The sequence below is a fragment of the Perca fluviatilis genome, chromosome 3, assembly GCF_010015445.1.
Source record: "Perca fluviatilis chromosome 3, GENO_Pfluv_1.0, whole genome shotgun sequence".
In the NCBI taxonomy this organism is placed as follows: domain Eukaryota; kingdom Metazoa; phylum Chordata; class Actinopteri; order Perciformes; family Percidae; genus Perca; species Perca fluviatilis.
In genome coordinates this window covers 1,102,923-1,114,996 of record NC_053114.1, presented here as the reverse complement: position 1 = coordinate 1,114,996, position 12,074 = coordinate 1,102,923, and the positions used below count along the sequence as shown (strand labels likewise).

Sequence of the window (12,074 nt, the reverse complement as noted above, 5' to 3'; positions counted from 1 at the left end):
AAGAGAGTGAAATAAGTGGTTTGAGTTGAAATACACCTGTCTCTAGGAGGCCCAACCGCTGGTTAGTCAGCTTCCTGCCAAAAACTACATCATGACGACAAAGGAACAAAACAAATCAAAGACAAGCTTTAAAAAAGTAGCAATCAGGGAAAGGATACATGGAAATGTCCACAGTCAGGATAGAAGAAACGTAGAACAGCTGTAAAATCTATGTATCTGTGTGAGAGCAATAAAAAAGGTAGCTACAGAGTTCCAAGTCTTAAGAGTAGCCAAATTGGCACCGTTAAAATATGCCTAAATAGCTATTAGCACGCAGTTCCTGTTGGCAATGTTGCCATGGATGTACAGACAACTATCCCTAGATTACTTTGACACACTGACCAGACGACTGACCGTTGGCAGAAAAGCCAGTCGGACTGATCAGTCTCCCTGAGTTGGTCAAAAAAGTTCCTCAGAACACACCGAAGCCAAGGCGACTTGAGTGTACGTTCTGCGCGTGCGCAAGATGTAATACGTCTCCATAACAGCAGGCGGCGCTAGAGTAGAGGTGCGTGGAGTATAGCTGAATAGCTTAGCGAAGGTTCTAAATATTCTTACAATACCAAAATAAAAATAGTAAAATATTTATCAAAACGCATGGATAAGTATCACTCAGAAGTTTATACTACTCTGCTCTAAAGCTGTTGCTTCGTTAAATAAGACAGGGCTTAGGACGTCTACAATTAACACCGAAAAGAGATACAACAACAATATTTATTAATTTAACTTTTTTTTAAAGTGCTGTAGTATAACTAGCAGGAGACAAGTTATAATTGAGGTAAGTTTGGAGACATTACCTTATTTAATCATTAAATTAATAAATATTTTTGTTGCATCTCTTTTCGGTGTAGTAATTTGTAGATGTCCCTAAGCACTCTTACTGCCCGGTAGCAGCAGCAGCAGCAGCAGCAGAGAGCTGAAGCCAGCAGGCAAGTGTTATTTACATAAACTTCTGGTGTACTTACAAACTTCCCAATCCATCGTTTTATGAGTAAATAACCTATTTGTACTAGTGTAGAAGTTTGGTATCATTTCGGGCATTATTAGTGGGGTAACTTACGAGACACAAGCCTGGATCCATTAGCCCCTGCGCTAAGCTATTCAGCTGATAACGCTAACTTGTCCAATGTTCGACCCAGGTTAAAAAAGCTTCTGAGGGGGGAGGGGGGTGTTTGGCTTGAGGTCATGTGCAAAGGACCCTAGGGTGAAATTACTCCGAACCATCACTTTAAGAAACCTTTAAAACATGATGTTTCTAAAGCAAGTTCTTGATTGGCAATGGTAAAATAATGGAGAAGATGGATTTAATCATATCCTCAGAATGTTTAAGTAATACTGAATTGAAATTTATGTGCATCACATCTGTTTTCAGATTTATCATTTTTTTCAGAGTTATGACTCAGAGAAAGAATACCATTTCAAGCTAATTGGGGCAATTAGACGATAAGGGTTTTAAAGTGCCATAGATAGCTCTATGAGCTGTTTGGGTTGATTAGAGGGAGAATCTACAATAACTAAAGCTTGTTTTACAGTAACCGCAGCCGAGCTGGCGCATGCATGTGACGTCATCAAATCTCTGTGAGTATTTATACCTGCGCTGGTGGTTGTGACACTAGTTGCAGACTTCTCCTGAACAGCGGTGGCGCTAATGAGCAAAGGTTACCGACGTTACTCTTTCTACGGACTAGAAGAAGAAGAAAAGGTAAACAACGGCAGAACTGGCAGCAGCATTGACGTCAATGCTTCGATTTGATTCAATGATCTACTTGGTGGGATCAGGCCTTTCATTCACCATAAAAGAACTCATCTTAACCCAGGAAGTTTACCAGACAGACTTGTAGTCACTCTGAGAGTCCTGGCATCCGGTTGTTGGCGAACTCATTCAGGCCTCCTGTTTTTCACTTTGTCGCGCGCCACTGAAAAAAAAAAAAAAAAAGAGCCGTGCGCGACCTCGGCTCCCGCGCCATAAATCAGACGCTCCGGCCGGATATTACATCATTTTGACGTCACGATGTCGCACGCCACCTTGGCTGCGTCTAGTATATAACGGCTTTAACTCACCATTGTTTTTAGAACACCTGCATGCACCTGTCCCTTTCGTCTCACGCAGTATCTTTACCTCACATCTCTCCCTCTGCACCCACATGCATTCCTTTTCTTGGTGTCAAAAAAAGTACACAAACGTTAAATGTGAAATCCCCAACGACTCTTTTGATTTAGTGCTCCATAAAATGTATACTGTAATACACTGTACCTCATTACAAAAAAACATTGTTGTGGACGTAGAATGTAGTCAAGCTACTGACAAACGTACCTGGAGTCTGCTTTGCCCAGGTTAGCACCACCAGGATGGAGGATCGTTTGGTTCTTCGCCATCTCGACGATACATTTAGTGTTTAATTCCTTTTCTGTGGATCAGACAATACATAGTGTTACAAGCAAAGCACTAAACCTCACCACAACACATTTTTGCTGTTATCCTCGATTTCCTCGATAGGCCAGGAAACAATTCTGAAAATGACCTTTTACCTTCGAGTGAGCATTACGCTAATCAATAAAACAGGACTTTCCAGGGAATCAGTTACACGCACAGACGCATGCATGCATGCACAAAGCTACTTTATCAAGGTTGTAGTTTTGCCAACTACAACTTTAATGTCCCATTAAGAAATACAATACTTTCCCTACAGATTTAAGGAATGCATGAGTACAGACTAAATATCTGATCTTTTTTTGGTAAAATACATATCTCAAGTGTTCCTAGTATAAAGCACTACATATTAGGTTTGTTTTCATAGCTGAGTCAGTCGTATAACCTTCTTATAGAAGCCTTGCTGTGAAAGTAACCAGCAGAAGTGTTGGAAAATAACAACATGAACTGCACTGGAAATTCACGAGGCTGGTAAGTCTCTCCATTCATCTTTCGTGCCAATGAGACCTAACGATGGTTGTCTACACACAGGCTACGTGCTGCCAGCATGTCCTGGGCATCCAGCTTTTGGCCGAACTGGTCATGCATTAAAAAAAGGCATTTGATAATAGTAGGGCTGCAGCTATGGATTCTTTTTGTAATCAATTAATCTAGCACTTTATCGATCGATTAATCGGATATATTGTTTTGCGTTTTTAAACAACCAAAACTAGGGAAAAAAGCAACATTTGTATTGCCTACATTGCTTACAATATCATCTCTCAAAAAACTAAACATATTAAGTGCATTTAAGTGCCACATTACATTGTTTTTAAAGACTTTTTTCAAATATCAACCTCAAACTAAGGCATACATTAAACCTACACAAACATTACATTAAGTTGTGCAACTTAACTTTCAGAACTACAAGTTTCAACCTGAGACTGATCTGTATACAGTAGGCCTATATGTAAGTATTAGTTATACTCAACCTATTTTCATTTATATATTTGATTATAATGTCACACAGCTCTGTTACACTTATGCTGTTAGATCGTTGATCAGCTGTTTCTCCAGAGAGAGAGAGAGAGAGAGAGAGAGAGAGAGAGAGAGAGAGAGAGAGAGAGGCGCAACAATCAGCTGTTTTTCCGAAGGGATAGTCAACGCGTCAGCTCTTTAGATCAGATCGTGGTCACCACTACCTATTTTCTTGTCTTAGTTTTTGGTAGTTGTTGTGTTTGGTGTAGTTTCATCGTCCATACGACTCTGGGATTTACTTTAGTCGGTCCTCTTCGTGGAATGGATGATTAAGTTAGACGTCGTGCTATTATCGTGGTAAGCTAGTTTGATTTTGCAGTAGACATACTGTACAGAGTTTTAGTTTTAATTACGTTTGAACTGATTCCAAACTTTGGACCCTTTCTGTCGTTTTCTCCAGCCTGTCTCTTCTCTTAGCCCCTCGCTATTTACGCTCTGGCATGTGTCGCCAGCAGCAGACTGAGCCGCGCTGGTGTGCGACAGTAATAATGCTCCGTGCGGAAACACCGTCCGTCAGCAATACAACGTTGGTAACATTGATTTAACGAAGCTTCGAGGCAAGTCATTTTGCATCGAGGATTTTTTGTAATTGAATTATTCGAGGAATCGTTTCAGCCCTAGATAATAGGTTACTTGCAGAGCAGACTAATTTACCAGTAGCTAAGTCCAGTATTTCACTGCTGGTGAATGTTTGGGCCACAGCCACTAAAATATGACATGTTTTTCTTGAATGGCCAATTGCTTCAATGTACACTACACTGCCACATTAGGGCTAGGCGATATGGAGAAAATCAAATATCACGATATTTTGACCAAATACCTCGATATCGATACCGCAATGATATAATTGTAGTGTTGACTATTGGTGCTTTCACAAAATAGTTACACAATGAGATTTGTGATAAATAATCATCAGTAATGTGGATATAATGACTAAGTGGGTAAAGGCAAATAATAGAACAGTTACAACAGTCTGGTAAGTTCAGAAAATGACATCACTTTACTGTAATGCAGCCTTTAAAACCAGGAAAAGACAACACTTATTTTTTGGGCATTTTTAGGCCTTTATTGACAGGACAGCTGAAGACATGAAAAGGGGAGAGAGACGGGGAACGACCTGTAGCAAAGGGCCGCAGCTCGGGGTCGAACCCGGGCCTACTGCACCGAGGAGTAAACCTCTATATATGGGCGCCCGCTCTACCAACTGAGCCATCGGGGCGCCCAAAGACAACACTTATGCCATATTACGATATCCAAAATCTAAGACGATATCTAGTCTCATATCATGATATCGATATATTGCCCAGCTCTATACCACATCATACTTAATTTCTAAAATAAAAATGTCTTGTCAAGGGTCACAAAATATAAAATTTACATAAATAGGAAAATAGTCTTGATCTTGGCCTGTAGAATGTAAAATTCATGCTATTCTCAGGATTCTTTGCCCCGCTGTCTGGCTGCTGGTGGGGATATCCTCTTCTATTTTGCCCCCTTTCCCAGGGAGCTCAGAGGTCAGAGCAAGAACAGCACTTCTTTATTTGCAAATCAGTGTTTTCCCAGTGACACTACAGCAGAGAGGAGAGAATAAATAATGTCCTTCAAATGTATGACCTGGTTCAAGCCTCCCAGGTAAACAAGCATCCATCCTGCTAAGTAGTGTACTGGGTATCTAAGCAGTGTAGTGACCATCACCATCTGGCCCAGTATTTACATATAGACTGCTACATTTCTAAGACACAACCATTCCCCCATATGTTACTAAGCATGTCTCCATTATGCAGCAAGCATGCAAGGATTTTAAACTTTAGCAAATGTGTTAGGACTAGGGGTGGTACGGTTCACAAAACCCACGGTTCGGTTTGTATCACGGTTTTAGGGTCACGGTTTTCGGTTCTGTACGGTTCTTGTTATTTTTTCTTTTAATCTTTAACACTCCAGAATATACTTCAGCATATGATATATAGCTAAAATTAGCATATTGAATGCATGTTGCACAAAACATGCACACAGTGGCAGTTCTATATATTGTTTTATTTCATCATAGGTACCATGAAATCCAAAATGTTCCCACACACCAGACTATAAACGACGCTGGCGCATCCTCCAGCTCTGGGCAGCCTCTCTCCCACTGGACATTTCTGCAGGTGACGTGACGTGACCAGCAGCAGCAGCAGCACCCCACTCCACTTGAGGAGCGGTCGGCTCGGTGTCTCTCAAAATCTGACGAAAATCTTTTAAACTGACCTTTGTCGATCTGAAATGAAGACAGATTCAGCAACTGCACGGCCTATTTCTCGCTTAAAATGTTTTCAGAAACACGTTTCGGTGAACTATTTTAGTACAATATGAGATCGTATTCACGAGAGCGCGCCGCCATGACAGTCTGTTTTGAAATTTGGGACCAGCCAGACCCATGTGACGATCGTCCAATCAGCTGCCATGGGTTGCGTTTGTCACGCCCATCCCACTCGTCATTTCCAGTTAGTGTTTTAACATAGGTGTATAAAGTGGGCCCTACGGCAGTAAGAGGTTAGTGCAGCTTAATAACAGTGGACTGACGAACCGTGCGGTACACACACGCTCCGAACCGAGACTAGCGAACCGAGCGGTTCGGGTGTTTTTTCATGAACCGTACCACCCCTAGTTAGGACAGGATAAACATTATGTGGTATTAATTCCTTTCTTCTACAAGACCTGTCTAAAGCAGTATTATACTGCGTCATTTTATGCTATTACGCCTTCAGCTGCTTTTTCTGACCAAAACATGACTACTCTGAAGCAGAGATGAGCACATAGAGTATCATGAATTAGGGTACGATAGTACGAGATTCTCAACAATCAGTGCACTATCCAGGGTTGATTAGAGTGTATAGGAAACCGAGCCATTTCATAGACCTTTCCTCAATGTGTGATGACTTCACCAGACAACAACTTCAGTGATAATGCTGTTGCAAGAAGCTTAGCATCCTTACCAAACAGTACCTGGCCATACCGGTCCAATCTGTTCTTGCCAAGAGTGTTTTTAACTGCTGCCTAGGTGGTCAGAAGGCTATGTGTGTTTTACATGCCTAATTGTTAGCATGGTGTTGTTTTCCTAGTCACTTCACAAGTTGTTTACTTTTTCCTGAAAGTGGCTGCTCAAGTAGACTACTCTAACTTCCCATCAACAATCAAAATCTACCATAATTTCCCACTCCGAAGATACAAAGGGGGAATCCCAACCTGAGAAGCTAGTGGTGCCTGTGCAAACCAGCAACATTAGGGATTTAAGGCTAAACCGTCTGTTAAGAGAGCCCCAACACTGCTGTTCCTGGCAGGAACACAGGGGTAGAGCCATGGAAACTTGGTGTCAAAGGCCAGAGGACCTGAATCACCCTCCAATCCTTCTGCTGTCAAGGACACTACAGAGCAAAAAAAGCAGGGTGAGCCAACAGAGACAAAAGGAAGATAAAGTTAAACAGGGGGACTAACACAGACAGAGGTTGCACTTCCTCTCTTCTGTTGCTGCTGCCTACATTACCCATATGCCCCTACTGCAGCTGTAGTTCCTGCTTCGCAGTAGGGATAGTGTGATGCAGTGTGGTTATGAGGATAAATGTACCCATTGTTATCTGCCTCTCCTTGCTCCATAACCAGCTCACACTTTCCACTTCTCTGTGGTCCTTCCCTGGGCTACCGGTGCTGAGGCTTGGCACAACAGCCCTGACATCAGCCAGGAAGCTGATTGGCCGCGGTGTTGCCGTTGCTACGCCTGGGTTTGCTCCGTTCTTCGAAGGCCACAGCCATGGGAACATGGAGCATTACGCAACGTTAGCAAATATTCATTCAGACTCACTCCCTTCCTGTCTTTGTCCAGCAAGGCTGCTACACCACCTCTCCTCCTCAACCTGGGATACACAGGGACAGTGCCCTCGAGGTTAAAGAAGCCTGCTTATTATTTCAGTGTCACAGGTCTGAATCCCTGCATCAGCTGGGCACATGCGATGGAGGAAAGTGAATGTGTATTCCTTTGCCCTCCCTTAACTACTGCTACTGTGTCCTGAAGCAACTGTCTCGCAGCAGAAGACAGGGAAAGAGCTGTACCTGAACTGAGCAGCTCAAACGGTGTGAGAATGTGTGAAGGGCTGAATAGCAAATGATGTGCTTGAAAAGAGCACCAAGAGCAATTTTTCTAGGGGCGATTGATGTGATGGAAGAATTCTGTGTCCACTCAGAGCTTATGTGGTATTTGGGGGCTATTTGAATTCATAAAAGTCTAAACACTGGTAGATATGGACAGAAGCTCCATTCAGACAGGGATCAGAGAGGCACTACTGGAAACGTGGCACTGCTGGTTCCAAACCCTTTCCCACTGCCTTTAGTAAGCCATCAATTTGCCTGCTTGTTTTCCTTCACCAAAATCATAATTGCCTTTTCTTGCTGAGCAATGGAAGACACATGCAGGCATTTGCTTACAATGTTAACAAAATATGTTTGGCATGATTGAAAGTGAGCACCAGTGAAAGCTGGACATACAGGTAATGCAGGTTGCTTCTCTTAAAAAACATACATAAAAAGGACTCCTTGTTGGACTTTGCTTCATTGAACTCATTTTCTTTTAAAAGTGGATTTTTGGTGATTGAATAATGGTTATTTTCAACAACAAAAAAACAACAGTGGGGGTTGTGAGTTCTTTACTCAGTATTATGTGTTAAATCAACAATGGAATTAAAGGAAACCACAAAACAAGGAGGTGTTTCCGTCAAGTGAATCTGGCAGACAGTTTGCCATCACCTGTACCTGTCAGGTTAGTTGGATAAACTTGAATGACTGAAAGAGTTGACACCGACAGCAGGAAGTGGACATGGGCTAACTGGGAAGTGCTCAGAAACAGAACACTCCCATTATAAATATATTAGATGTGGCCATCCATTACAGTAAATCCCTACCTTTGTGAATCTAAATGTACCTGATCTGAAGCTTCTCTATCCGTCTCACCATCTACATAACCACAACCTTGGTAGTCAAATCACCCAACTTCCACTGACTCATGTTTGTCTTTCAAAAACAGAAACACATGGAATTTCTGTGTCCAAAACAAATGTCTAACCTTGCAGCGAGCCATTTCTGAAAAAGTCACCCAGACTGCCGAGTTTCTCTACATTAAGAGTTCATAGTAAATCCCTGCCTATGGGAAAAGCCTTGGTCTTGTGACCGACTTCTCCAGCTCACGGGGGTTGAGATACATGCGATTAATTCTGCCAGTTGTCGGTCAACCACTCTGCCTCAGCAGCTCTCCTCCTCCTCCTCCTCCTCCTCCTCCTCCTCCTCCTCCTTTCATGGGACATGACACATGGTCTCCTATGGCAAAAACACGGCTTGGCAATCGACCAGAAAAGGTCATCCGTCCTTTACTGCATGCTGCACTGAAAATTTGCTATATAATTAACCACAGCATTTGCACCAGATTTGTGTAACACTGTGCCTTTGTTACCCAGGCTTTTCTAGAATTAGGGATGAGGATGTAACAATTTGTAGACATGTAGCTGCCCAGGAAGGACTGGTGGACTAAAGATACATGCATGTTGGCCTAATGTAAGTGAGACACTGTTGAAAGGAATAAGAAAAAAAAGCTTATTTTTCTAGTAGAAAATACAGTGTAACCGAGTGCACTGATGCATCTAAGAAGAGTTGTTTCTGACATCTTGCTGTTGCCCTCCTTAAATCATACCAACCCACAGCTATCCTGTGAAACTACTGACTTGCCCCACTGTTGCAGCAAGTGACAGATGAAGTCAAGAAGCTATTGGCATCTGTATCAGCCAGCAAAGGAGCCAAAGTGTCTAGAATTTTTAACAGTAGATTGCGCACAGCAGCTCAGCTTTAAATCTAGCAGTAGCTGGATGGCTGAGGGAAAGCCCTATGGCAGCACTGTACAAACATGTGCCATACAGACCACAGCTTCTTTTTATTTTCTTTTCTTTTTTTTTTTTAAATCTGCAGTAGCTCATTTAACTAATGGGTGGTGATTTCTGAGTGGCATCACATTCCCAGGAAATTGAACAGGGAGTACTTAAATCAAGGCAGTGTCCTGGCTAGTGTTAATGTAAAATGCAGGTTTTTTTAAAAGTAAAACATGTGGTCTATGCATTGAACCTATGATGATCTATCTCCAATAATGTCAATCTGATTTTGGTGTATCCATAATAACAATAATAATAGTTATTAGTTAGTTAGTTATTATAGCCTCAATGTATCCATCGTGTTAACCTGAAATTCAGACAATGCAGACAGATTCCGTCTCCATATTCAGCATTCATTTGAGAGTGAGTGTATGTGAGCAGACTGAAGCCCTCTCACCTCTCCTGTTCATCGGCCGGACACGAACAGCCACCTTGACATTGGCGTCGTCCAGGCTGGGCTCCCCCATGCTGACTCCTTACCCAGGCAGGGGGTGTAGCGCTGACCCGAAATAAATCAGCCCTTCAGCTAAACAATCATCCAAAAGCCTGGAAATGTTGCGCTAGCCGGACTGTCAGCCAGCTAGCTTAGCTCAGCTTTGCTCCATAGACCAGGCATGTCCGCGGGAACACAAAAAGCCTGGGCAAAACCCCGCAGGAAGCCAGCCGCCGCCGCTGCTGCTTATCTTCTTCTTCTGCTCATATTCCAGGCTAATTTAAATCCACAGAGACGTGGAGGCTGGAAGGGAAAGGAAAGATGTAAATTAAGCAGCTGGTGGATGTGACTGAGCAAACATATGCTATCTGCACGGCAAAAAAACGGGCTAGCCAGCTAAATTTGCCAGGCAAACTGAAGGGCAGCAGCGACAGGCAAGAAGAAGGTTTTGGCCATTTCCAGCCGATTGACTACATAACATCCACAGACACAACCCTAACCTTCGAGCTACATACCTCGGTGGACTCATCCCAGAGGCGACACCGCTAACCTACAAGTACAACCGAGAAAGATCCCCAGAGAACCGCCTGGCGATGATCTACTTCTTCCCAACAGAATCCACTATGTCCTCCCTCTGTCCGGTCTCTGGTCGAGCTACAAGCAGCTAGCAGCATCCGCCCTTCCGCCGGAGCATCACCGCTTCAAATTAAAAGTGCATCGGTTAAACTTGTCTGTCAAACTTAGAAATCGAACTAGAAGATACACGTGATGTGACAGTTGTTTCTCAAGACAAAACTATTTTTTAGGATGAGCTAGCTAAAACATATGCTATATTTACCTAGCTAGTCTTGATCATATAACGTTACAGTATAAAACAGGTCCGGAATGCATTACTTTTCTGCGCCGCTAACGTTAGCCAAACCACCAAAGAAGCCAGGGACCGCTGTCAACCAAACTAAAAACTTCTGGTCACACGCCTTTCACAGTTAAATTATCTTTTAAAACTAACGTCAACTGGGAATGTAGCTAGCTGGTTTAGGTCAGAACCCCTAAAATAGCTAGAGTTAGTTAGCCTACATAACGTCAGCACACTGCCCTCCCTGCCTCGCCTAACGTTAACCTCACCCACCGTAACATTAGCTAGCTAGCTAATATAACGTTAACTACGGATTCGTCTGAAGTAGCTAGATGCACCTGTTAACAAGGACTGTTCGTTTAATGTTGTCGAATTATCTGTTGAATTATCGATTCTTAGTTTAGTCTTCACTCTGCGGTTTCCACACCGGGGGGCATTAAGTTCAACAGCCGCAGGAGACGGTTAACCGACTAGCTAGTTAGTTAGCGAGTAGATCAAAGTGCTGGTCAAGCTCGGTTAGACACAAGTCTACTTAAAATGTTACACGCCACCCAGAAGAAAGTGACTTAATAACAATTCACGTTACCCTTCTTTTGGATAAAATATTGGGAAAAACGTCTGTTACCAGATGTGTTCAAGACCCCAATCAGTCACGCGACACTTCCGCTGTCCACCGTGGTTAAACTTCCCATTATAGTTTTCAAAATAAATCCTGATAATTCACTTGAGTCACATTATGACCCATTATTAGAGCTCAATCCAGTTAGATTCAGACAGGCCAGTTTAGTTAGCATTCCACATCACTCAGGTGTACAGTCAAAAAGCACAGTACCAACACTATACAACAAAACACTTAGAAATACACAGCGCTGAAATAAAATGTGCCGGTGGTATGAATACACAAAAATACAATTTTTAGGTTCATATCAAAAACTCACAATGCAGCTATTTAAAGCAATTATATATATTAATGTTTCCACCTATATTGTATCTTTTACAATAACAAAAACAAAAACAACTTTGCCATTTTTCATGCTGTCAAGTATAATACTCAAATGGAATGCATTGTTTAAAAAATGTGGGTTTGAAGTTTTATTGTCAAACACCACACTATATAAACTTTATAGTGCACAACAGCCCGAAAGATACTTCATTTAGCTGACTTTCTGTTTATAAGATAAGCCTATTGATTAGTTGCTGTCAGTCAGTTACAGCATCACAAAGACAGAAATAAGTATACTACAGATAAATAGAAAATGAAATAATAATAAGAGAAAGACACCGTTACAAATTTAAAGTAACAAGTTATGAGGTAAAGTGAGAACCTTTTGCATATTTACTGTATGTTTATGT

General features: G+C 42.2%; 1 protein-coding gene across 9 annotated transcripts in view; it reads right to left on the bottom strand.

Annotated features, from left to right (window-relative positions):
• Positions 1–11,400, bottom strand: part of kif13ba (kinesin family member 13Ba) — a 59,422-nt gene extending 48,022 nt beyond the window's left edge. For 3 of the 9 annotated variants that reach the window (XM_039794248.1, XM_039794254.1, XM_039794255.1), the window contains exons 1-4: positions 11,060–11,282; positions 10,381–10,564; positions 9,830–10,168; positions 2,354–2,447 (exon numbers count right to left, since the gene is read on the bottom strand). In XM_039794248.1, coding sequence (XP_039650182.1) covers positions 2,354–2,447; positions 9,830–9,899 — 164 coding nt within the window. In that variant the 5' untranslated portion in view covers positions 9,900–10,168; positions 10,381–10,564; positions 11,060–11,282. Of the gene's footprint in view, positions 1–2,353; positions 2,448–9,829; positions 10,169–10,380; positions 10,565–11,059; positions 11,284–11,307 lie in introns of those variants that run through there. The other 6 variants (XM_039794249.1, XM_039794257.1, XM_039794256.1 and 3 more) reach the window with 6 other exon arrangements.
• Between the last annotated feature and the right edge of the window lie 674 nt (positions 11,401–12,074).